A 26,479-nucleotide genomic window follows, 5' to 3' on the forward strand; every position below is an offset into this window, starting at 1 on the left:
AAGAAAAGGCTCAGGACTGAACTTTTTGGGCTCCCAGCCCGTGTCTGTGGCAGAGCTGGCAAAAACTTAGAAGAAAAAAAACAACAGAAGCAGAGAGCATTTGGCCATGAGGCAATAATAGGATCCCATTAACCATGAGATGAAGGTAAATAAATGGTTTGTCAATTCTATTGGGGCTGCAGCAGCCACTTCCCAGTGCTCCATCAGAATCCAAGTCTAGATCCTTGCCAAGCATCACATGCTAGCTCTGGGGAGCCTGGTCTGGATTCAGGTTTCAGCATTGTCCTGACCTGCTGCAGGGAAAATCCACAGCTCTGCAGGTGTGGTGTTAGTGAAAAGGAAGGAAAAAGGAAAAAGAGGATCGTGTTCCTCTCTTAGATGAAGCTCACATCCCTGCTTCCCCTGGGAATCCCGTGTTTTTCCGTGTTTTGCCTCACTCCTGGGATATGGCACCGGCTCTGTGCAGCCGCAGGTTTCCCCCCTGTGCTGCAGGGGCTACTCCTCCTAATGCAAGGTGAGCAAACCTCACCCTGCTTCCCTTCCCAGGAGTGTCCACGGCAATCCAGAGGCACTGAGCTCTCAGGCTGACTCACCCAACTGCTGCAGAACCACAGGAGAGCTCCCAAAGCTCCTCAGAACACGACTCTGTGTGAGTTTCAAACATCCCAAAGGGAACAGGAATGTGCTCCCCAAACAGCCCAGGCCTGGTGTTATCACACTGCCCACATCCCCTTTGCTATGGCTCCCAAATAACTCCCACAGGGACATTTTCCACACCCTCCCAGCCACATCTGAGCTCCCAGGCTGTCCTCACGTGGCTGCTGAGGGGAAAACCCACAAGCTGTGGGATCCCAGAGCTGCTTTCCCATACCCCGAGGTTCCCACGAGTCCATCCCAAGTTTGAGTTGGTCTTTGGAAAAGCAGGAATTGGATCTGAATCCAATGGCTCCTCCAAATTTGTGATTTTGGGCATTTGGTTACCCTGAATCACTCAAACTTGTGGGTCAGCTTGAAGCAAATCAATGCTCACATCACTTCTGCTCTTCTGGGGCTGGGCTTGGGAAAAACAAGCCATCAAACACTTGCAAAAGTTTCTGAAACATCTCTGGTCTTTTCTGTTCTCACTTGTTTTTAAATGGGTTTTGGAAAAAGAAAGAAAATTGGCAGGGCAGGAGCAAATCTGCTCTTACAGGGCCTGATTTTTCTTTCACCTTATTTTCACAGCAGTAAATCCCAAGTGGTATCACAGGCACTGCTCCTGATTCACACTGTCAGGCTGCCAGGCTGATTGTCCTCAGCAGCAGCAAAAGAGATCCTGGAAATTTTGGGAAGCAATCAAACTGTGGGTGCTCCTCTGAACCCCGTGGCAAGACCAGAGATAGGACAGGGCTGAAAAGCTGAGCAGGTTTGGAGTTCTCCCCACATCAGGCTCCAGCTGCAGATCCTGGCCCTGTACTCGCTGTGTGCCCAGGTTCTCCCCAGGAGCAGGGAAGGAGCCTCTCAGACCACTGAATGCTAATTAGGTAATTTTTCCAGTGTAACTGGCAGCATCAGAAAGTACATCCAAGGGTAATTAGTTCACATGTCTGATTAGAACAGAGCTGAGTGCGTGTCCATCGAGAATTGCTGCTTTGAGAAGACTGAACTGTTTGCTGACCCTTTGTCCTGCCCCCATTTATCGAGGATGTCACAGGGACAAGAGCTGGACAGAGAAGCCTTGGGTGGGAAGGAGCAGTGGACAGGAAAGCCCAAGCCTTGGGTGGGAAGGAGCAGTGGACAGGAAAGCCCAAGCCCTGTGGAGGGAAGGAGCCCTGGACAGAACAGCCCAAGCCATGCTGGGAAGCAGCCTGGGCCCTGTGCCTGCTGGCTTACCTGTGCTCCTGGGCCGTGTACTTGAGCAGCTCTGCCAGCTGCAGGGGGTACTTGCAGATCTTCTGCACGGGCGTCAGCAGGAAGCCGTCGATGGCGATGTCGATCATCTGCTGCAGCAGGCGGCACGCCTCGAAGAAGTGCTGGTACCTGCTGTCCTTCATCAGCTTGGAGAGCTCCATGCACGCGTCCAGGTGGTTGTTACAGTACTCTGAGTAGATCCAGAAGCCGTCTTGCTGTGAGGGCAGAATGAGAAGGACGGGTCAGGCAGAGACCCGGCTGATCAATGCCACACCCGGGCTGGGAAGGGCAGGGTTCCACGGGACATCGGGACAAATTCCTCCTGGGAGGGTGGGGAGGCCCTGGGATGGAAGTCCCAGAGAAGCTGTGGCTGCTCCATCCCTGGAAGTGCTCAAGGATGAGCTTGGAGCATCCTGCTCCAAGAAGGTGTCCTGCCCACAGCAGGCTCTGAAACAAAATGATCTTCCCAACCCAACCCTTCCAACCCCAACCAGTCAGGATTTCTAAGAAAGGACAGCCCCAGCAGGAGAAAGGACAGACCCTACAGTGCTTCTCCTGTTTGGAAGAGGTGCTGGGAAAGGAGGGAGTGCGGAGAGGGCCCTGCACTCTGACACATGGCTGAGGTTTCTGCAGGTCCAGGTGTGTTAATGTGAGCCCTGCACAGAGCTGTGCTTGTTCTCAGCTTCAAATTGTGCAGGGAGGGCTTGAAGGGAACAACCCAGCAGAGCTCTGGCTTTTGGTAAGACAAAAGCCAGAGCTCTTCCCTGTTATTTCTGGAGTTCTTTCCCTGAAAGATCCTGAAGCACCTGGCGAGTGTTTGGGGCTGGGTATGTTTGAAATTCCCTTTACCAATGGGGAACCAAAGACACTGCAAGGATTTCCCCAGGAACACAGCCCCAGAAAACGCTAAAAACAAACAAAAATCCCACTCACACGTGCCCCTCCACCTTTTGGACTGGTCTAACAAGTTTTCCGGTGTCTATTTTGTTGGAATGTCCCTTTTCTGCCTTCACTGACCACAGATTGTCACCTTTAACTTGGGTTTGATTCATCAGGGCCATGCAGACGAGGCGATGAAAGGGCAGAGAAAGACTTCACTGGGACAGAGATGGGCACAGCCCAGCACCACAAATGAACCCTGAGCCAGCCCAGGTGAAAGTCAGGTGTTGCAAACCAACCACTTCCACCCAGCTGTGGTCAATGCCTTCCGAAGGACAGATTCTATTTAGCCAACACAGCAATTGCCTGCCCAGCAATTGCTTCTCAGTCCCTGAGGGTCCAAACAAGCTGCTTCTCTGGGAACAGGGACCCAGTGTCCTTCTCATCACCACAGCTGACCCAGCTCTCTCTTCCTGAAGAAAATGAGCAACAAGATGCTCTGGAGATCCCTAAACAGCATCCTCACCCTTTGGTTTCCCAAATGGCTAGGCAGGGATAACTCATCAGGAGTTTATCAGCCAGCTCTCAGCCCCTGTCTGGTGACAGGCAAGTGTCAGATCTCCCTCTGAATCTCAGCAGCAATTCTTGCTATTGTCACTATCAATGAATTGACAGCACAGCCTCAAGTCATGACATTTGAGCTACTGATTCTCACCAAGATTTCATACATCTTCCCAGCCAGAGGTGGAAGTGATGCTGCTTTTTGCAGGCTCTGATAAGAACCAGCCATGTTAACACCTCATGCACCTTCTCAGAGGAAACCTCAGTGAGAGACCCAGGGATGTTTAAAAGATGCTGTGAAACTTTAGGGAGGTCCTGCTGAAGTTTCAGGAATGTTTACCAGGAGTTTGCCTGATAAGCAGGGACTGCTGCCCTGACACAGCCCAGGAGCTGCAGCACCTGTGAGCTCTGATACCTTGCTCCCCTCTCCCTCCAGAAAAGCCTCCAGCTCCAGGCCTGGCAATTGTTTGACATTTCCTGACATATTTACAACATTGGCCAATTTATCAGCTCCTGCAGGAGGTGGTTTATGGAACAGGAGGATGGGCTAGGCAAAATCCTCCAGGATTTACAGTTCAGATGTACTGAGGGTCATCCAAATGCATCTCCAAGTCCTCCCTCCTCAGTATCTCACAAAGTACATGGAGCAATCCCTGATATGTTACTAGAAGAGGAACCTGCCTGCTGGCTTTATCTCCTCCCTCCCCACTCCAGCTCCCATGGACAATGCCCAGTGAACTCACGTGTTCCAGGAAGCAGGGCCCAATCTCACTGAGATGGGGGTCCTCGTTGTTGTACTGCTTCTCCAGGTCCCGCACAAATCCCATCTGAAATCTGTAGATGTCTTCGATGTTCCCAAAGATGATTTTCAGCTGCTCATCGCTGAACATGTCCCTTCTCTTCCGGCACTGCTTTAAGTAACCCTGTGGCAGTGAGAAAGAAGGATTTGCAGAGAGCAGCAAAATCCAGGGGACAGCCCCAAGGAGGTGTGTTCAGTGCTGGGTGCCTGGTCCTGCCAACCCCACTGCCTCCAACACCTCACACCCAGCTCTCCTACAAGCACTGTCCTTCCACTGACACAGCTTCCACAGAAAGCTCTGAGGGGCTGTTTGAGCCTGCTCTGATTTCTCCTTTCAGCCCAGTAATCAGGACAAGGAAGCTGTTTTATACCATCATCAAGTTCTGTTTAAGATCTTCATCAACAACCCCGGATGAGGGGATTGAGTGCACCCCCAACAAGTTTGCAGCTGATGTGCTGCAGGGTGGGAAGGTTCTTGAACAAATCCCCTCATCCTCCCACACTTCACCTGTCAGGATGATCAGCACTAAATCACAGAATTGTTAATGCTGGAAAAGATCTTTAAGATCATCAGGTTCAAGCAGAATGATTTAGATAGAAACTTTGCAAGGCCAAATCTCAGATGTTGCAACTGGCCTGGTCCATTCTGCAGCATCCTGACTGGAAAGAAACAACACAGGGGTCATCAGGAGATGACTTTGCTTACTTTGCTTGCCTTTATTAGATAGGAAAGGGAAAAAAATGAAGGGAAGAAAACGCCAGCAGCTCCAGTGGAATGGCTAAATTTGGGAACTCGGGATGCTTAGTCACACAGCCACGCTGCCAGCTGGTGACATGCAGCTGCTGGGCCACAATGAACATTGGAACCCTGCAATGAACTGTCCTTCAGCCTCACCATGTGGTTCCTGGCAGGTAGAACTTCAAACATGAATGAGAAATGCAATTCTGTCTGACCTGGCCCGGACCCAACCTCTGCCATGTCCAGCTGAGCTGAATTTCCCTGAATTTCCTGGCTTTTTCAGCTGAGAAGTTTGGGTTATGGAACACCTTCTACACTTCCTAATCTAGGTCTCTCTTCCCCCAGGAGCTCCTTGATGACTCATTTCCCTGGGTTTCCCTCTCTGATTTGCCAAGGCCACGAGGAATGGGAGCAGGCTGCTTCCCACGCCGCGGGATGGTCACAGGGCAACCCAAAATCCAAACAGGGGAGAAAGGACACAGAGCATCTCTCCATGCAGATTTTCCCGCTGATCTCAGAACAGCCTGGGGAAAAAGCCAGGAGAAAGCCAGGAGAAAGCCCTCCCTGTGCCCATGGAGCAGTGTCCCTTCACCCTGCTCCGTGCCATCCTTCCCTTCCCGAACACAGGAACACCTCCCAGCCCCGGGGTTGCCATTGGCTGCAATTCCCATCCTCACTATTCCCACTCTCCCTGTGCTGCTTCATCATTTCTCTGGAATCACGTGTCTGGAGGAGCTGAAGCAGCACATTTCAGTGCAGGCACCTCTGAAAGCACAGGGAGAATAAAGGAATGCGAGGAGCTCCCGAGCCTCATCCTCTCTGTGCGTTTGAAGGTGGTTTCCAGCACAAGCCAGGAAAAGGAGACTGAAGATTCATCCACAACACGCAGCAGAGGAGGCTGCTGCAGAGCTTTTCCAGTAAATTTACTTCTGTTATATAAAACAATGTCATCTTCCTTCTGCTCATGCCGTCAGGTTTGCTCAGAGAAGGGATAGCTGACTGATGAGCAGATGTTGGAGAGTGTTTTGCTCAATGAATACCTAAAAATAGCTGCCAGACTGTCTCCAAAGTACTTTTCCATGTAGTCCCTGAAGTATAGGCCAAAGTTGGGCAGGATTTGCAGGAGGTTAAGTGCTGAGTTTTCTTCACCCCACAGTGGGTTTAGAGACAGCCAGGAGAGGTGGGCAGTCCATCAATTCCATCCATCCATCCATCCATCCATCCATCCATCATCCATCCATCATCCATCCATCATCCATCCATCATCCATCCATCATCCATCCATCATCCATCCATCATCCATCCATCATCCATCCATCCATCATCCATCCATCATCCATCCATCCATCATCCATCATCCATCCACCCATCCATCCATCCATCATCCATCCATCCATCATCCATCCATCATCCATCATCCATCCATCCATCCATCCATCATCCATCCATCCATCATCCATCCATCATCCATCCATCCATCCATCCATCATCCATCCATCCATCATCCATCCATCCATCCATCATCCATCCATCATCCATCCATCCATCCATCCATCCATCCATCATCCATCCATCATCCATCCATCCATCCATCATCCATCCATCATCCATCCATCATCCATCCATCATCCATCATCCATCCATCCATCCATCCATCCATCCATCATCCATCCATCCATCCATCCATCCATCATCCATCCATCATCCATCCATCCATCATCCATCATCCATCATCCATCCATCCATCCATCATCCATCCATCCATCCATCATCCATCCATCATCCATCCATCCATCCATCATCCATCATCCATCCATCATCCATCCATCCATCATCCATCATCCATCATCCATCCATCCATCCATCCATCATCCATCATCCATCATCCATCCATCCATCCATCATCCATCCATCATCCATCCATCCATCCATCATCCATCATCCATCCATCATCCATCCATCATCCATCCATCATCCATCCATCCATCCATCCATCCATCATCCATCCATCATCCATCCATCATCCATCCATCCATCATCCATCCATCCATCATCCATCCATCCATCATCCATCCATCCATCCATCCATCATCCATCCATCATCCATCCATCCATCCATCCATCCATCCATCATCCATCCATCCATCATCCATCCATCATCCATCCATCCATCATCCATCCATCCATCCATCCATCATCCATCCACCCATCCATCCATCCATCATCCATCATCCATCCATCATCCATCCATCCATCCATCATCCATCCATCCATCCATCATCCATCCATCATCCATCCATCCATCCATCATCCATCCATCCTTCCCATCTGGCTGAGAGCAGGTGAAGGAGGCTGCAGGCTGTAACTTCAAAGGCAGATGTGATGATATTCCATTTTTTTTCCCTCTCTGAGCCAGTTTGGGGCTGTTTACCCTGTCCTGGAGCCATCTCTGAGCCAGGCCCAGCACCACTTGGGCTGCACCAGTGCTCCCAGTGCAGGGCTCCCAGCACACAGGTGAGGGTGGTGCCAAAGGGACACAACCAGAATCAGCACAGGAGCAAAGCTCAGACTGTTTGAACAGGAAAAGCAAACCAGAGCCAGGTCCCAGGCAAGCAGGACTTGGATACTGGTCCACAGCAAGCCATGGGGGCAGTGGGGCTTTGCTGTGGTGAGGAATTCCCTCCAATCCAGCTGCTCCCGCAGGCCTCGGCTGGCACAGGGGATTTTCATCCCGGGGCTGGCCAGCTCCTGAGCTCCCTGCCTGGCCAGACTCATGCCATGGGTGCTGGGAGTAGGAACAGGGTGTGTAATGGCACGGGAGCAGTGAGTGGAAATGCGTCCTGAAGCAGAGGGGAGCTTAATCAGCACCCTCCAGTAATGACCTCGCATCCTCAGGTGCCTCACTGGTACCAGGATTTGTTAATTCACTGCAGCTCAGAACACTGCTAAACTCAGCACTAACCCAGGCTCAGCCCAGCCACAGCTGCTCTGCCATCCCCTCTTCACACCTCACACCCTTCATCCTTCCTGGAACCCAAAAACAAAAACCCTGGGAAGAGGGGAATGTGCCACTGTCAGAGCAGCTCATCGGGGGCCGTCTGCTGCCTGCTCGTGCCATGGCACAAACAACAGCCCTGAACAGCCCACCAGGGGCACGTGGAGCCCAGTCCAGCCCAACTCTCCCAGTCCATCCCAGCTCTCCCAGTCCAGCCCAGCTCTCCCAGTCCAGCCCAGCTCTCCCAGTCCAGCCCAGCTCTCCCAGTCCATCCCAGCTCTCCCAGTCCAGCCCAGCTCTCCCAGTCCCGCTGTGTCACGGAGCTCTGGGAGCCCTCCCCAGGCAGAGGCATTGCTGTGATTACACTGAGCATAATGAGCCTCTCTCCAGCAAGCACAGCCCAGCACTGCACAGATGAGAATGCCCATTTCAGTCCTCCTCCCTGCTCAGCTGAATCATTTCCTGGTGCTCTACCTGCAGGTAAGATTTATCCCCTCAATCCCTGTCTGCATCACACAGAGCAGAGAAAGAGCTTTCTGGATCTCTCCTGTCTGGGATTTATCACTGGGGGCAGTAAAGCAGTGTTCCCCCACTGCAGCTGAACCTGTCTGCAGCTCCTGAGGATCCCAGCTGGCAGAAACAAGGTGACATGGCTGGAGATGCAAGTGAAGGTTCATTTCGTTTCCAACAGGAAAGTGCAAATGCAGGGAAAGAAACAATATGTGGAGAAGTGCCTGCAGTTCTTCCCTTCTCCAATGCAAAGCTCTCTGACCGAAATAGCACATTGAAATTAAGCTCATTTGTTTCCAAATTGAAATCCCAAGGCTCTTCCATATTTGCAAAGTGTCATAGATGCTTTTTGGATGGCTGCTCTGCCTCGCCGAGAGAAAAGCAGCAAGGATGAGGGAGGAAGACATTCCTCTAAGCACAGCTCCCAAGGGCCTTCACCACACTGACTGGGCACAGGCTCACTAAATCCTAAACATTGCGAGGGATGAGCTGAAAGCCATCCCCAGACTTTGACTTCAGTGCTAACAAACTTCTGCCTCTCAGTGATAAGGACATCTCTACACACAGTGCTCAAACTCTGCCACCTTCCCAAAAACCCAGCACCACAGGCTCTGCACTTTGGGCTCAGCTCAGGGCACTAATCCTGAATTGAAGGGGTTGTAGAGGTTAATTGTAACCTAATGAACAACAACCAAGTTGGGGATTTGTGGGGTCAGTTGCTGAAGTCCACTACTTGCTGGTTCCCTTCTTCATTTCTCACAGTGGAAACATTTTGCCCTGAGTCTCGCCATAAAAAAGGCAAATGGGGGCCATCCTGAGCCAGGGGAAATTGTGAACCCAACATGAAAGGCACAGATGACATGGGTAACTGATTGCTTTAATTACAACCTAATTTCCTCAATCACAAGTTCAAAAGTAGATGGCATTGGGTTTTAATTAAGAGGACTGCTTGAAGGATCTCAACCTCATCATGTTTTAGTCAAAGAGCTATGGAATAAAGGTCAGGAAATTGCACTTTTGGTTAATACAAACCAAAGGAATTATCAGATCCAGCAGGAAATTCTCAGAACTGTCAATACATATTGACAGAGCATGCTCCTCCATTAGACACAGTCCTCAGACACTCCAGCTTGTTCCCAAATCGCCCAGGGACAAACCCAGGCTCAGCCCTTGCCAGCTCCCCTCATGGGCAGGTGTGCCAGCCCCAGGTACCTCAGAAATGTCCCTGAGGTGTTTGATGCAGAGGGGACAGCCCCAGGTGTGCCCCAGGTACCTCACAGACATCCCTGAGGTGTTTGATGCCATGGGGACAGCCCCAGGTGTGCCCCATGTACCTCACAGACATCCCTGAGGTGTTTGATGCAGAGGGGACAGCCCCAGGCCAGCCCCAGGTACCTCACAGACATCCCTGAGGTGTTTGATGCCATGGGGACAGCCCCAGACCAGCCCCAGGTACCTCACAGATGTCCTTGAGGTGTTTGATGTAGTGGGGACAGCCCCAGGTGTGCCCCAGGTACCTCAGAAATGTCCCTGAGGTGTTTGATGCCATGGGAACAGCCCCAGGTACCTCAGAGATGCCCCGAGGTGTTTGGTGTAGTGGGGACAGCCCCAGGTGTGCCCCAGCCCCCCCAGGTACCTCACAGATGTCCTTGAGGTGTTTGATGTAGTGGGGACAGCCCCAGGTGTGCCCCAGCCCCCCCAGGTACCTCACAGATGTCCTTGAGGTGTTTGATGTAGTGGCGCTCGGTGCTCATGATCTCGTTGATGACGTTGGCTCTCATCTGGTCGCGGTTCTGCACGGTCCTGCCCAGGCACAGGCAGTCGGCGCTGGGGTCCAGGTGCCCGTTCTGCACCTCGCTGGTTCCCTCCTCCACCCCATCCTCCTGGTTCACCCACAGCTGCAGGACACGGGGACAGCAAAGGGGTTATTGGCAGTGCCAGCTCTGGTGGATGCAGCCCTGCTGACCCCACAGCTCCCAGCACACGCTGCCCAGTCCCATACTGGTGCAGCCCCACACGCTGCCCCACACTGGAGGGGGTTGCCAGTGCTGGCTGCTTCCATCCCAAATGTAAGATCACGCTGTGGCAGGGTGAACAGGGAAATCCAACAGCTCCAGACTGAGATGGACACGAGTGAAACAGGAGAACTGCAGCTACTGGTGGCAAGCACTGCTGTCCCAGCTCCTGCCACCTCCAGCTGGGCCCCCTCTGAACGGGAAGATCCTCTGGGAGCAGGGATAAACCCTTCCCAGGGGCTGATTGGAGATGTGGCTGGTTCAGGGATCTGAAGTGCATCATCATCAGCTCTGGGCTGTGTTTCTGGGGCTTTGTGAGAGCCCTGATTCCATTTTTCATTCCATTCCATTCTCAGCAGCTCACAGGGACAAAGGCTCAGACAAATCCTCGGCATCCCAGGACTGGGATCCCCAGATCCCACGGAATGGACACCCCTGAGCAAGTCTCCTAAAACCTGGGGGCAGCTTGGGATGGGTGCAGTGGGCACTGACAATTCCAAAAATGCAGTGAAAAAGGATCTCTGTGTTTCCAGCACACTGAAGCTCCCTTCCAACAGCAAATCAAAAACATCCATGGAAATTGCAAATTCCAGCTCTCTCCTGTGTGCCTGAACCAGGCTGTGCTCCATAAGGATCAAGGTACCTTCTGCTACCTTTTCCCACAAAACCCGCTTAAAATAACTCTGATTGACTCAAATTGGGCTCAGGGTAGTTTATAAACAAACATTAAATAAAGCTTAGAGCTGACAGAATTACCTCTGTCTTTCACAGACCACCTCAGCTGTGATGGAAATGAAGCAACTTCTCTCCTCAGCATTTGAAGTCCCCAAATCCTGGGGATTTTCAAACCTAAAAATACCTTTTCCTGTGAGGAGTGGAACTGTCCACACACAGAGTACAAGGAAACCAGGCAGCATCATTAACCTGATCTTCAGGCTTCCTGTCAGTGTTAATAGTTTTTCCTGCTTTCCCATTATTCAGTTTAAACTGGGTTTTGCACAGATTGTAAAGGGCAGTGCTCCTGTAAATTAGGGAAGTAAAAACCTCCAAGCCTGGCCCTGCTCCTTCCCTGCTTTCCCAACCAGCAGCTGTTCTGCTAAACCACCTTTTGCAGCTCCCACGTTCTGCCCTCCCACAGGGAGTTGTAAAGGCCAAAATAAAACAACTAAAAAAATCCCAAAAACCCCAAACCCATCGCTTCTTTAGCAGGATGTTAATGACCTGCAAATTTGGGGGATTCAAAGGGGTTTTGTAGGATTTCCATCAGCACTGGGAGGCCTGGCTGAGCCCTGGGGTGCTGTGAGGGAAAGGAGGGAGCTGCTGATCCAAGCCCAACAAATACAGTGGAATTCAGCATGGAAAACCTCTCCTGGCACGCTGAAACAAATGTCTCTTGTTCAGAAAAACAGCCCAAAAGCTGGCTAGAAAAACATCTCTTTCAGCAAACCCCCCCTGCTCTGGAAGGGGTTTGGGGTCCACTGAGGCAGAGCAACACCCCATGAACATGAGCAGTGGTTTATGCTGGAAAAGAAATAAAAGATAAATATAAAATAATAATAAAATAAAATAAAATAAAATAAAATAAAATAAAATAAAATAAAATAAAATAAAATAAACCAAAATAAAATAAAATAAACCAAAATAAAATAATATAAACCAAATTAAACTAAACTAAACTATACTAAATTAAACCAAACTAAACTAAACTAAAATAATAATAAAATGAAATAAAATAAAAAATAAAATAAAATAAAATAAAATAAACCAAAATAAAATAAAATAAAATAAACCAAAATAAAATAAAATAAAATAAACCAAACTAAAATAAACCAAACTAAACTAAACTAAACTAAAATAAAATAAAATAAAATAAACCAAACTAAAATAAAATAAAATAAACCAAACTACTAAACTAAACCAAACTAAACTAAACTAAACTAAAATAATAATAAAATAAAATAAACTAAAATAAAATAAACCAAACTAAAATAAAATAAACCAAACTAAAATAAAATAAACCAAATTAAACTAAACTAAATTAAACTAAACCAAACTAAACTAAACTAAACTAAAATAATAATAAAATGAAATGAAATGAAATGAAATGAAATGAAATGAAATAAAATAAAATAAAATAAAATAAAATAAAATAAAATAAAATAAAATAAAATAAATATAGAAGTGCTGCTGCTGAGCAATGTCCCTGTTGGGCTAAGTGACTTCGGGGGCCAACTACTGCCATCAGTGCCACCAATTTCAGTGCTGAGAAAACTTGGGGGCACCTTGAGAAGGGAAAATGGGTCCTGGGAAGGACAGAATGGCACAGGGAGTCCTCCAAGGGATATGTCCTGGTGACAGCTTCACTGGCATCCCAAAGCAAAGAGATGTGGAAAATCCAGGACCAGTGTGGGGATTAAACCCTGTTGGGTGAAGTTTAAAATAACTTGTCACCCTGCTTTTCTTCTCCTACAGAAAAGGATTTTGCAGCCTTCCCAAACCCAACTGGAACAGCTTGTTACCAAGTTTGATGACATTCCTGCCAGTTTGGCAGCAGAGCATATTTTTAAAGCTCTTCCTCCTGGAGTCAGGTGATCATGAGAAAAAAATTGAGTTTCACTTCAAAAAAAAGCCAGAAAGATCTAATCATTACAAGGCAAGTGTGTGTAAGCCTGAGTCATGAATCCTAAAGGGCTTTGAAACTTCAAGGCAGATAGCAAACTTGCAAACTTTCATGATTCCTCAAATTCAGGCAGCTTTTTGTGCACAGCAGGAGCACTCCCTCCTTCCTCATCTGAGAATCTCAGGAGTCCTGCTTTCTTCCTTAATGAAATTTTTGCTCCTTCCTGCTAGGATCCATGTTCCCAAAGGGAAAAAAAAAAATACAGTTCTAATCTAGATGACTTCTGCCTTAGATTAAAAACAAATGCAACAATTTTATCAGCTCCAGAGGAAGCTGAAGGTTCCACCCTGTGCTCTCCAGCCTCTGCTGCTGATGGAAGGATGAATCCCAGTCCTGTTTCCACCTAAACCTCTGAAATTCCAGCAAGGATTCTTCTTCCAGGGCATCACTGGAAGTTGGGACCATGACTAACAAAAGCTGAGGTGCAGTGGCAGCTCTGGAACTGACCTTGGGCCAGTCCTTGAAGCTGGAGGAGGTTTCCTCACCTAAACCCAGGGATAATCATGGAAAAACTCATGGAGCTGTTTCAATATGGACTGAAATGCATCAGCAGTGATGGAGCTGCAGGTGACAGCCAGGTGGGCACAGGCACACTGGGGAGATGCTGGCCTTGCCCAAAAACTTCTGAAATGTCAGACTGAGCTGATTTAGACAAAGCTGTGAATGCTCCTGTTTTAGCCCAGCAGCTCTAACAGGGTGACCCCTCTGTTTCACACACATGAGGCTCCCAAAATTGCCTGAAATGCCTGAATTTCCCTCCTTCCTGTCGGGAACAGCTGAGATCCCACACCTGGAAAAAGTTCTGTCTGCTCCCCGTCCTTCCAACCAGAACAAATGCACAAACACCCCTCAGTGCAAACATCTCCAGTGTTAGAAAAGAAACCTCACAACTCTTGTTTTCTCCCACTTTAATCCTATCTCCCCAGCACTCCCAGCTCAGGATGGGTGGCTGCTATCCCTGTGAGGATTTCCAGGGAGCAGGGATGGGACAGGAGCTCCCTGGCAGCTTCTCAGCTCTGCTGCTCACTCGGATTCCAAGAAGCTCCTCAGCAGTTCAGGGCTTGGCACAGCACTGGGATCCCAGATTGAATTCCTGCATCCAATGACACTGGTTTTAAGGATAAACAACCCTACAATAATAAATCCGAGGTCTCTTTAAACACCTCTGTAATGCAAAACATCAGGAGCTGTAAAATAAAACAGGACTGGGAGGGTTTCCCCCAGGCCATGAAAAAGGCCCGGCAGCCAAACAAGCCCTGAGAGCCATTTCAAGCACTCTGTGTCAAGAATTAATTAAAAGAAATCAGTGAAAACTACAGAAAAAAAAAATCCAGTTGCATAATGTTGGTCCTACGTGATGTTTCCCATTGAAAGGCCCCTCCATGTGGAGAGGAACAGGCTTATCATGAGGCTCCCAGTCCTATTTCAAAATTCAACCCTAATTGGGAAGTCATGACCAGCTCTTGCGTAATGCAAGAACCTGCAGAGGCAGATAAAAGTAAAATAATCAAATAAAAAAAGCCCTTTTCCCTAAGGACCAGTTCTGGGAGGCAGGGAGAGCTGATGGTGGCTTTGTGCTAATTCATGTTCTCTATGACTGATATCCCTTCAGAAAGGGAAAAAAGGAACACCCAGGGAACCACAGGCCAGGCAGGCTCACCTCAGTGCCCAGCAAGAGCATGGAGCAGATTCCTGGAAAATACATCCAGGCACGTGGAAAACAAGGAGGTGAGAGCCACCACAGCTTCACTGAGGGCAGAACATGCCTGACACACCCAGGGACCTGTGGCAAGGTGGTTTCAGAGCTCAGAGCCCCTTCCAGGACCTAAAGGAGCTCCAGGAGAGCTGGAGAGGGACTGGGGACAAGGGATGGAGGGACAGGACACAGGGAATGGCTCCCAGTGCCAGAGGGCAGGGCTGGATGGGATACTGGGCAGGAATTGTTCCCTGTGAGGGTGGGGAGGGGCTGGGATGGAATTCCCAGAGCAGCTGGGGCTGCCCCTGGATCCCTGGAATGTCCAAGGCCAGGCTGGACATTGGGGCTGGGAGCACCTGGGACAGTGGGAGGTGTCCCTGCCATGGCAGGGGTGGCACTGGGTGGGCTTTGAGGTCCTCCCAAGCCAAACCAAGCTGTGATTCTATGATATAAAATTTCTATAAATACAATTTATCAGCTTGCAGCTTTACCCAAATGGTGCATGAAATCACCCAATGGCACTGGGCCAGCATCAGTGACCTGCAATTATTGCAGATTTACCCTGCTCACTGCAGGCACTGGATGGAGAGGACTTTTTCCTTCAACAGGCACTGAGGCCTGATCTCCTCATAATGATCAGAAACCACAATAAACCAAACATTTTTACCAGCCAGCTGGATTATTAACCTGCTTCCAGTGGATATTCACAAGAACAAAACCAGCAGCTGATGTGCCGCTCTGGATTCTCGCTCACAATTAACGAACGTGGCAGATTAATGACACTGACACATCCTTCCAGAGAGCTGCTGCCATTCCAGGGAATCTGGATTGGACAGGACAAGTGTGGCCAGCACAGGGGGTTGCAGTGCCAGAGGCTCCAAACCTGCAGGAATCCATGGAAGCACAGAGCCTCAGGGCTCTCTCCCACCCATCCACACACTCCTGCAGGATCTGCCCCTTCCCTGACTCCCTGAGCTGCTGCCAGGGCTGTGTCCTGTGCAGTGTCACATTCCCAAGCCCTTTTCCTCAGAAATTCCCTTTACCCAAGGTGAGAAACACCTTTTATTCATTCCTGGCAAAGGAGAAAAGAAGGGATTGTGCAGGGACAGCCTCAGGCTCTGTATCCCCAAAAGGTGAACAAGAGCAGCTCCCTGTGCTCCCTCCCTGTTCCCTGCAATCCCAACACAGATTCCCAGGGGCTGGAGCTCCAGCAGGGACCAAAAGCTGCTTGGACGCTGCAGCAAACTGGATGTGCTCCACTCCATCCATCAGAAGACTGGGAATTAGGGCTCATCCCTGCTGTGGGACACACAGGTGGCACAGCAGAAGCTCAGAGCTCACTGCAGAGCCCTGCCAGGGTGAGGAAGGGCAGGGCCAGGGAAGGGGCTCTGCAGGTTTGTGCCTGGGAGGGGCTGTGGAGATTCCTGCCTGGTTTGCCTTTAAAACTCTGTTTTTGCACCTCTCTCCAAACCAGCTGGTCTAGGGAAGGACACGGTGCCAGTGTGTGCCCCTCTGGGGGAGCTGTCTGAGCTGCAGGTGGCACAGGAGCTCTGGGGATGCTGAGATGCTCCTTGTCTTTAGGAAACCCCAAACTGCAGCTCAGCTGTCCCCAGCAGCTCTGCCCATGCCAGGCCCTACCTCCAGCACTGCTATTTTTGAGCTGGATTTGCCACAGGAGAATCAAATCTCCTCTCGAGGGCTCTGACTGCAGCAGGCACTGCAGCACATCCCAACACATCCAACAGGTGAGGACAGCTCAGCTCCAGCCCCTTCCTTTGGGAAATCTCAGCTTGATGCCCCTGGCTCTGAGGGAATGCTAATGCAAGAGCTGCAGCAGGGGAAAAACAGCTGAGTGATGAGTTCAACAAGACAGAATCACATTTTACAGGCAAAAGGCAGCAGATGGGGCAGAAAGATGGGGAATTACACCTGCAATTCAGAGCAGGCACAGCTAAAATCTAAACCCACCAGCCCAGTAAGGGCACGAGCTGCCAGGCACTGGGACCAGGCTCTGGCTTCTCAGTCTCCTTCTCCCCAGTGCCTTAAAAGCTCACTCCAATTTATCCAGCACTTCTCCTTTAGCAGCAGAAAATAAAGTGGGTCAAAGGCAGCTTTTCAGCAGGAAAATCAATCTAAAATTACAACACTTGGGGGAACCAAGGCAGTGGTGAGAGAGAACACGGAGCACTGCCACCCCTGCACTCCTCCACCCCTGCACCTTCTCCTGCAAGAGGACACCAAGAAGATTTTATATCCCCTCCTTGCTCAGGCCTTGGGAGGACCATTTCTTCCCTTCCTTGGTCACCAGGCACTATGAAAGCTGCAGTAAAAGCTCCTCAGCCCCAGTTTTGCTCTTTACTTTGGCTTAGTAACATAAGGAAGGGAGACTCAGCATTGCTGAGGTGAGAAGAAATATATTCTGCAAGCTCAGTCTGGTATCCAGAGAGACTGAGGAGAGCTTTACACAGGAATAAATCCCCCTCTCTGCCCAGGACAGGGGCACTCTGCTGTGTCTCAGAGGGAAGATTCCACTGCACAGCATCCATAAGCTTTACTCTTTTTATTTCTCTTGCAGTGGAAATATGTCAGAGCCCAAACACAAAGCCATTTGATTTCTTGTGTTTAATTTCCTGTGTTGGGAGTGTCTCACCTGGGCTGTTTTGGAGCCTTGATGAGGGGCTCTGCAATCAGAACTTTGTTTTGAGGTTTGCTGTGCTTTTTAAAGGAGACCTCAAGGTACAGCCATGGATCCATGGGCAGCCCTGGACTGTTGTTCTCTGCTGTAAATCCCTCCCTACCAACACTGAGCCTGGTTTTCTGAGCCAGTGTCAAAGGTTATGCAAAAACTCATCTCATGCCCATGATGTACAGACAGCCCAAGGCTCTGCCATCCACAGAGGAGAAAAAAGTGGCATTTCCACCACAAGAATGTGAAATCTTGCTTGAAATTCCTGCTGTTTTTTCCCCAGCTGTACCTCCCAACCTGTCAGACCACTGGAAGTTGACAGGATGTTCAAAGACATCGTGCAGCAACCATGGCTACACCCTGTGGGTGTCCAGTGTGCTCAGAACAGGCACTAAAATACACCACAGACACCTTCATCTGTCTAAACCCAGCTCGTTGCTGGCTCTTAAATTTAATTCTGGAGTTCTTATCCCCCTTTCTGACTTAGGGGTTTTCATAATCTTCTCCCTGAGTGCAGCAGCTCCCTGCAGAAATCATTCACCATTCCCTGCTGGCTCCAAATTTGACTTCTCCTATGCTGTGCTTTCTCTTCCCCCAAAAAAAACATTGCTTTATCATCCAGTTTCTCCTTTAAAGTTCCTGAGCTCCCAAACCTCCGTGGTTTCCTCTCCCCACCTTCTTTCTACCCAAGTCCCAAGCTCCTAAGAGGATTAGTGCAGGTGTGAGCAAGGAGACAACAATTGCTGTGTGTGCAGGGAATTCAGGAGAAATTTTGTTTCCCACCCCTGGCTGTCATGTAAAGGAGGCCAAGGGAATCAGCAGGTTCCTGTTTTCCTCTCCACTTGCAAATGTGAAGTTCCCTGCTATGAGATTTCGTGAGTGCCAAATGCTTTGCCAAAGGTTTTCAGATGATCTGGCTGGAGAGCAAGAAGCGTCAGACATCTCATTGCAAACTGGGTTCCCAGCCCAGTTTTGTCCTCAGAAGTGATTCAAAGGACTTTGAGAGGAACCCAACTGTGCAGTGATCTTCTCCTGCACTCCTGCTAGTCCTTACAAGAGGCCTGAAGTCTAAAATATCCTGAAATCAATCCTACTTGGCTTTATACCTGTCTGGTCTGTCTGACATCCCTCACTTGAATGTTATTCGTATTCTATGCAACATATTGTTCCTTTTTCCTTCTGTGCTTGCAGAAGAGAAATACAGATATAAAGAAAAACAATTATTTTGCAAGTAAAACTAGAATCACCCAGGCTAAATCAGGCAGTTTCCTGATCTTAAAACTTCTCTTAAAAGAAGAGAATAATCTTAAAAAAGGAGGGCTCAAAGTACAACAGAGGAAAACGGAGCCTCCTCATGATGTGAGTGATCCTCTGCTCCTCTCACAGTTCTTTCATTTCTCATCCAGCTGATTTGGAAACCTGGGGGGGGAAAATCTTTCCCTCCAGCCTCCCTTCAAGACCTGCAGACAAAATGAGCCAGAACTCTTGTTTTTAAATATTAATTCTCACAAAGGCAGCACAGCCAGGTGTTGTTCCCCTCTGGGAGGGGCAAGGGCAGGTGTCTGGTCCCTGCCTGCCCTCAGCAAGTGATTCCCAAATGGAATAGCCAAGCCAGCCTCTTGCAGAGCTGATGGAAGGATTGGTCTCACTGGGATACAGGAAATAAACCTGCATGATCAGGCTGCTGTGACCCTCAGCACCAAGGATGAGGATCCAGGATTTGTTCCAGACATTTGTCTGAGATTCACTGATTCCCCTCTCCTTTGTTCCCCTCAATTTCATCCTTCCAGCCTTTGAAAAGTGTAGGGCAATGTGGGGAATTCAGCCAAGACAAGTGACCCTAAAGCCACTGGTTCATTTGGATTTTTGGTGTGTTTTTAAGACAGGACAGTGCTTTCCAGACTGCTCTTAAACCTCCCATGGACAGATTGTTTATGACACCACACTGAAGGGCTGTTAAAAATCTTTTCCCCAGAACCACAAAGAAATCAGCAGCAGTCAGTGCACTGAGGGGTTAAACTGGCCCAGGATATTTCAGAGTTTAAATGAAGCAAACAAAATGAGAATTGTTCTGGGAGACGTGTCAGTGACACAGGTGAGAGTGTTTCTGCAGGAAGGTTTTCACCTCAATCACACCTGACACAAATCCATTCTCCAGACCTGTTGCCACCACCGGCTGCAGGGTCAGACTCAAAATACCAAACACAATTTGTAATCCCAGGCCAGAGAAACAGAATTAGCTTTTTTGGGCAGCCCAGCTCCAGTTCCAGTCATGGATCTCTCACTCTTGGTACTGGCCAGACCTGGGGGAGACACAGGAGCTGCACCAGAGGGGTAAAGTTATGTTCTGGGGAGGCAGCAGCAAGCAGAAACCTTCTTTGCTTCTCATTTTTGGACAGAAAACAGGCAGTGAAGTGGGAATCAGCATCAGGGAGAACAAACACATTAAAAACTGAGGAAGAGCTCAGTCCTTGATGTCCTGAGCAGTAAAAAACAGAAGAGCACTCACCCTCACGAAGCTGGCGGGAAACCATCCTTCCTCATCATCGATCTGACCCCACCACCAGTCCTTGTTGGAAGCATCCAGGACCTTGATGACGTCTCCTGCTTTAAACGCCAACTCCCGGTTGGCCATGGTGACGTGATCCCATACTGCCTCAGCACTGACAATGGAACCACCACTGATCAGCTTGGGGAGAGAAAAGCAGAGTCAGGGAGCGCCTGCAGCCCCAGCCCCACACATGCACAGCAGCACACGCAGCCAAGCTCGCAGCCAAACATCGGCTCCGTGGCGATTCCACCCTCGCGTTTTTCCGTTCCCACCGCCCTCATCCCGCTCCCAACCGTGCCAGGAAAGCTCTGGGTGTCCCCCAGGGCCTGGCACCTCCCCTCCCACCCCCACACGTGCACATCTGTCAGGGATAATTCCGCTGCACAGATCCCAAAACCAGCCAGAACAAGCGGTGGAGGCCTGCAAAGGAATTTTCACTTCAGTGGAAATGTCAGAGGCTCGGGGAGGCTTTCCATGCAGATCCAAGCAAAGTTAGTGCACGTGTTTAGAAGGGTTTTTTTGAAACTGGAGGCTGCCTGGTTCAGTGCTGGTGATGTACTGACACCCCTCACTCCTGGCACGCTGCTGACCTGCCCCAGCCTGGCCCAGCCCGAGCTCTGCCCCATCCTGCTGCTCCTGCCCGTGGGGACAGCACATGGAGCAGATCCTGGACCCTGGACACTGGACTGAGGCCAGCCTGGCATCTGACAGGAGCTTGGGAACATCTCTGCCTGTGGAGCTCAGGGAGCCTCAGAACCCACAGCCCAGGCCTCCTTTGTGACAGACAGGAAACTCCTGCTCCTCCTGGCAGGAGGGATCATCCCATCACTGGTGGCTTCCACACCACCATCCATCCATCCATCCATCCATCCATCCATCCATCCATCCATCCATCCATCCATCCATCCATCCACGGCCAGGACAGCCCCTGCTCCTCTGACTGACAGCTGTGTGGTTTTTAACAGAGTAATAAATTGTGTTTACGTTTTGCCCACTGCAGGAACTGCACTGAGCACTGAGGCTGCCCCAGCAAATACAGATTTTCCCCATCAGCCTGTCAGAGCCATCCTGGGCCTCGTTCATTAGTTCTGCCACTGAGACACCCTGACCATGGACTTGGGCTCCCTCCAAGGCCCAGTTTGAGCTCACAGGGACAGAGCTCAACCCTGTGACCATTCCAGCCCTTGTTGTGGTGAGGCAGAACACCAAGCACACAGATAAAAACCCCTCGCTGGGGGTATGCAAGTGTAGAAGCTCTTCATGACAGCTGCTCCCCCAAACCCCTGTTAATCACTGCCTGCACAGTGAGAACTCGAAGGAGACCTTCTAGTACAGCCTCAGAGAACACTCAAGTCCTGCAGACAATCCAGCCAACACATTAAAGGGCCTGATTTACCATTTGCCTTGGACTGGCTTTCCTTTAAAAATCTGAACTCCTTGGGTTTGGGACAGTGGGAGCTGCAGTTCCAGCCCTTCAGTTGTAGGCAGCCACACAAAGCAGCAAGACCTGCGAGGCTTAACCTGGCAGTGCCTTTCATCCTCAAACCCAGATGGATGCAGTCAGTGGGAAAAAAATTGAAGTAAAGCTGTGTTCCTCCCACTTTCACTCTGACAAACTGGCCCTTCTAAGTCAAACTCAGCTGCAGAAGAAACCTGTCCCCTTTGAGTGTCACACAGGGGACTTTTCCACATGAGCCTCACAAGGTCCTGGGACACCAGGCAGGAAACCAAGGCACGGATCAAGGCCTCAGGTGGTGGCAGAGGGCACCTCCTGCTTCAGGGAGGGGTTATGCCACATCTGGGCTTTTGAAACACAGCTGGGCACCAGAGAGTCCCACCCAAACCAGCAGCTGCTGCAGTCAGAGGGTGATGGAGCCCCAGCTCACCCCAGAGCAGGGGAGCCACATCTGGAGAAGTAACAGGTACAGAGTCCTGATCCCAGTGCAACAGCTGGATGCTCAGAGGTGTTCCAGTGCCTCCTCACAGCCCCTTCTCTGCTCCCAGTCAAGGTTTCTGGATGCTCCCATAAATAGGGATCAGTTTAAAGCACAGAGAACCCCAGGACAGATCTGGCAGGGACGAGACTTCAGACCCCACGATACATTTGAGAGCAGGAACCATTTCTCTCTTCTTCTGCCAGCACTGAGCTCTCATCCTTCACCAGTGCCCCTCTGCCGTATTTCTGGATGCTGTCCAGGTGTGCTTTCCCAGGTAAGGAAGTTCTGCCCTTCCAGCCCCCAGCTTTTCCTTCCCCCAGGCATCTCACCAGCCCTTTCAGGCTTCCACGTACCCTGCCTGCATTTTTCTGGAACACAGATGACCAGAATTGCAAATACTATTCCCAAAGGGACCTTACCAGAGATTTGTGGAACAGCATGAAATATTTATTCCAGAGTCACAGAGACCTCCCAGTAATACCTCACGTCCTCCTTTCCCCATGGCCACCTCCCAGCCGTGGCTCACAGTGATCCTGCATTCAGCCCCTCTCAGTAAACGCAGTAGAGTACGTTCTCTTTGGCTCAAAAATCAGTTTTCTTGTCAAAAAATGAATCGGGTTGGCCTGACACTTGTTCCTTTTGTTAATGCCATTGGGTATTTTAGTCCCTTTTGCAGTGCTGAGGAACCAGGAACAGAGCTATTACGCAGGAGCCGTGTCCCTGCTGCTTCTGCTCCAGCTGACAGAGACTGCTGTCACTTCACACACAGCCAGTTCTGGGCACAACCTGCCACAGAAACGTCACTGAGCCCCAACTTCACAGGGACTGAGCTTCAAACCCTCCCAGCCTACTTTGCAAAAATCCCTTCCCGAGCCCAAGGCACAAATGCCAGCTCTGAGGAGCAGGGCCTGGCCAGGGAGGGCTGGAGGGGGGACACAAAGGGACACAGAGGGACACAAAGGGACACAAAGGGACACAAAGGGACACAGAGGGACACAAAGGGACACAAAGGGACACAGAGGGACACAGAGGGACACAAAGGGACACAGAGGGACACAGAGGGACACAAAGGGACACAAAGGGACACAGAGGGACACAGAGGGACACAAAGGGACACAAAGGGACACAGAGGGACACAGAGGGACACAAAGGGACACAAAGGGACACAGAGGGACACAGAGGGACACAGAGGGACACAGAGGGACACAGAGGGACACGGCTCACACCTCAGCCTGTTTCTGCTGTTAACACACAGGTCTGCAAGGTGCTTTCAGGGGATGTCAGGAGTTGGGATGGCTTTGCAAGGCGCTTCTTGATCTCAAGGAGAAAGGCTCCAAGTGCTTGGTTCTCACTGAGCAGAGCCAGCGGGGGCTGGTCCCACCCAGCCCCTGGTCCTTGCTCTCAGCCCAAAGAAGGGCTCCACATCCCAGGAATCCTCCAAGCAAGCCTTGGCCTTTTGGAACACAAACCCAGCTCAGCCTGCACCAAAAGGATGGCGAGAACTGGAGTTCCAGCCACCCCACGTGCTGAGTCCATTGAGAGAATGTCAGGGCCTAAAATGAAAAGATCCACTTTAATTTATCTTGCAAGACATCTTGCTGCATCCATGGAGCCGTCCAGCTCTCTCAGGCCAGGGTTATGGAGACAGAATCTGACATCTGCAGCAGCAAGAGATGACAAACTGGAGAAAGGTCAGCATGAAATATAATTTTCTCAGAGAATTCAGCACAGGAGCTCTTTGCTGCACAAAGTTCACTTCTCTCAGCTTCAAAGCTGGGCTTAGAGCTGTGGTCAGAGATATTCAACCAGAGACCTTGTTGGGAAGGAACTTGTCTGTCATGAAGTCAGATTCTCCCACACTGCAGCTGAGGGAGTCATCTGGACTCCCTGATAGCCAGTGAAGAGAAAGAGACACATCTGGAGCATGATTCATCCCAGCTATTTCAGCAATCTACCTTCCAGCCAGGTGAATCATGCCCTAGAAATCACCCTGCTTAACTGGCTGAGGCAGAAGTTTACATTTCCCACATCTTAATGTTCATCCCATCTACAATTTGGCTGCTGCCAAAACCAAAGAATGGAATTTGAGAATAATAATCACTACAGGAATAGTCAAATATTAAAGCACATTCTCCCAGACACAGAGGTTTTCTGTAGGGTAAAGGTTGATGGAAATAAAGTTATGTTCTCTGTGCCCACCAGAAGAATTCACAAAATCTCAGCCTTGTAAATTGACAAAAATTAGAACTTGGATATCTGGGAAAGTGTCCTACCCATAGGAAAAGAGAAGCAGCGAGAAGAAATGCAGCAGGTGACAAGGACATTGAGTCTGACACCCCTGAGCACTGCCTGTCTGCCAGGTGGAAGTCCTACTTCCTATTAAAATCAATTATTCCTGTCAGTTGCTTGTTCAAAGTAAAGAGCCCAAAGAGAAAAATTCCTCAATGCTTTCACCTCGTAACATCAATGCAGAAATGCCCAGGAGCCTTTGGGAACTACAGACCTGAGAATAATGTTTCCTGCTTTACAGGAGCCTGCAGAGCACTTTCTGGGGGTGGAGGAAAAGCTTTCTCAGTGGGCAGAAGAGCAGATGAACTCTTGGGATGTTGTGGGCTGGGCCCCAGGCACTAGCCCAACCAACACCTGGCCATGGGCAAAGGGAAATCCCAGGGCACAGACAGGAGGAGCCACTTCCACATCCCTGCACCACAAACAAATGGATTTCATGAGGAAAATAAGAAGGGCAGAAAGACAAGGCTCTCCCTAATTCCATGCACAGCTGTAAGCACGCTAAGAATGGGGTGTATTATCACTGAAGCACCAGGACCACAGCCTCAGCCTTCCCAGGGAATTTCCCCACAGGTTTCCACAGGAAACCTCCAACAACTCAGTCACAAACCCTCCCTCTACAGATGCTCCTTCAAGACACTCTCAGCACAACAGGTGAGTGCTTTACAACAGCGAGCAAAGCAGGAGGAAAGGAATGAAACCATTCCTTGCTTTGTCTTCCCATCTGGTGTCATTTCCAGGATGGAATGTGGCCACTGGAAAGACAGAATTACACTGGAGGTGCTGCCAAAATAAAACGATGACAACAACAAACAGTAAAAAAAGGTTCCAGGGGACTCTGCAAGGCCCCACCTCCGACAGTGCGTGCCAGGGATGCTGAACTCTGTCCTCACCTGTGCTGGCAAAGCTCAGAAAGGTCCATCTGGCCCAAGATCCCCACTGTCCCCCTCTCCCCTCACACCTTCCAAAGCCAAAGGGCTTTATTGTGTCATTAATGCCACAGGGGAGCTCCCAAGGAATACAAAGGAGCTGCTCAAAAGTGGGAGTTTGACTCGAGATTTTACAGTTTTCTTCTCCAGCCATGCCTTTGTGGCACCTTTATCAAGATCAAGTAACTGTTCCCATCAAAGTAAGCAGGAAAACAAAGACTAAAAGGAATAACAGGAACAGCTCCCTGTCACAGGACCTGGTGGAATCTGTCTGACCCTGTTACTGGAGCGGGTCTGGAGCAATCCACATGAGCCAACGGAGAGGAAGGGAAGGGGAGAATGCCTCTCACAGTCTGTCCACAGCACATCCTGATGAGAAAAGCCCAGCAACACCACCTAGGATGGCTTCCCAAAGCACATTTACAGCGTGACCTCTGAGCCAGGCCTTACAGCTTCTCCCAGGCCACTGCAGGGTTTAAACCTCCGAGCCACGACCCAGCTGTGTCCCTGCAGGGGGACTCTGCCCCAGCTCCACACGACAGGACCAACTGGAAAATCATTTTGGGGAAGGGGTGCCTCCAATCTGATGCATTTTCCCTGGCTCTGCTCACTTCCCAAGCCAGGATGCACAACTGGACAGGAACATCTGCTCCACCTCAGTCCCTGCCTGCAGTGAGGCAGTCGAGGATTAAACATCTTTGAGTGAAATCAGCCCCTACTGCAACGTTTTGCTAAATATTCCCAACTCATCAACACTTACTGCCTACTTATGGGCCGACTTGAAGAAGAAATCAGGGGCTTAGTGGTCCCTGGGGACTGAAATGGGCACAAAAGGGCCATTCAAACCACTCTCACCTGTCCATACCTCTTCCAGGGATAAATAATGAAAACCCTGAGTTTTCAGCACAGAGCTTCTCACTAATCCAGAGTGCACTTTATGGAGAGCCACATTCCCAGAAAACCCTAAATAAATCTATCATCATTCACCATCTCCTTAGAAAACTTCAAGGACCTCAAAGTTTCCAGGACCATGGTCTCTGGGAATATGAATAATCTTAAGGCAGGAAAGTGTTTCTCTCTTAGATCATTTATTACTGTATCAGTAGAGTTGTAACAGTAAAAAATGAGAGCTCTGGGTAGTTCCCTTTCAAATCAGCATTACATAAACTGTGTCCTCCTCCACAGGAGCAGGATGCAGGAATAGGAGCAGGCTGTGAGGGGAAGAGGGAGAAATGTGGTGAGTGGATGCCATTTGTTCAAATTGTTCTGGTACAGAGATGCCCTTTATTCAGACAACATAAAAGCCCTGTAAAATCACAATAG

At 49.8% G+C, this 26,479-nt stretch overlaps 1 protein-coding gene across 12 annotated transcripts in view; it reads right to left on the reverse strand.

Annotated features, from left to right (window-relative positions):
* The window catches only part of ARHGEF9 (Cdc42 guanine nucleotide exchange factor 9), a 197,029-nt gene that overhangs the window by 42,639 nt on the left and 127,911 nt on the right, over positions 1 to 26,479 (reverse strand). For all 12 annotated transcript variants that reach the window (XM_014256478.2, XM_014256477.2, XM_088062766.1 and 9 more), the window contains 4 exons: positions 19,960 to 20,139; positions 10,080 to 10,271; positions 4,074 to 4,253; positions 1,873 to 2,105 (listed from right to left, as the gene is read on the reverse strand). In XM_014256478.2, the coding sequence (XP_014111953.2) occupies positions 1,873 to 2,105; positions 4,074 to 4,253; positions 10,080 to 10,271; positions 19,960 to 20,139 (785 nt within the window). The remainder of the gene's footprint in view (positions 1 to 1,872; positions 2,106 to 4,073; positions 4,254 to 10,079; positions 10,272 to 19,959; positions 20,140 to 26,479) is intronic.

Source organism: Pseudopodoces humilis, chromosome 15, assembly GCF_049639895.1.
Source record: "Pseudopodoces humilis isolate 2021_Gansu_Grassland_sample_001 chromosome 15, ASM4963989v1, whole genome shotgun sequence".
In the NCBI taxonomy this organism is placed as follows: Eukaryota; Metazoa; Chordata; class Aves; order Passeriformes; family Paridae; genus Pseudopodoces; species Pseudopodoces humilis.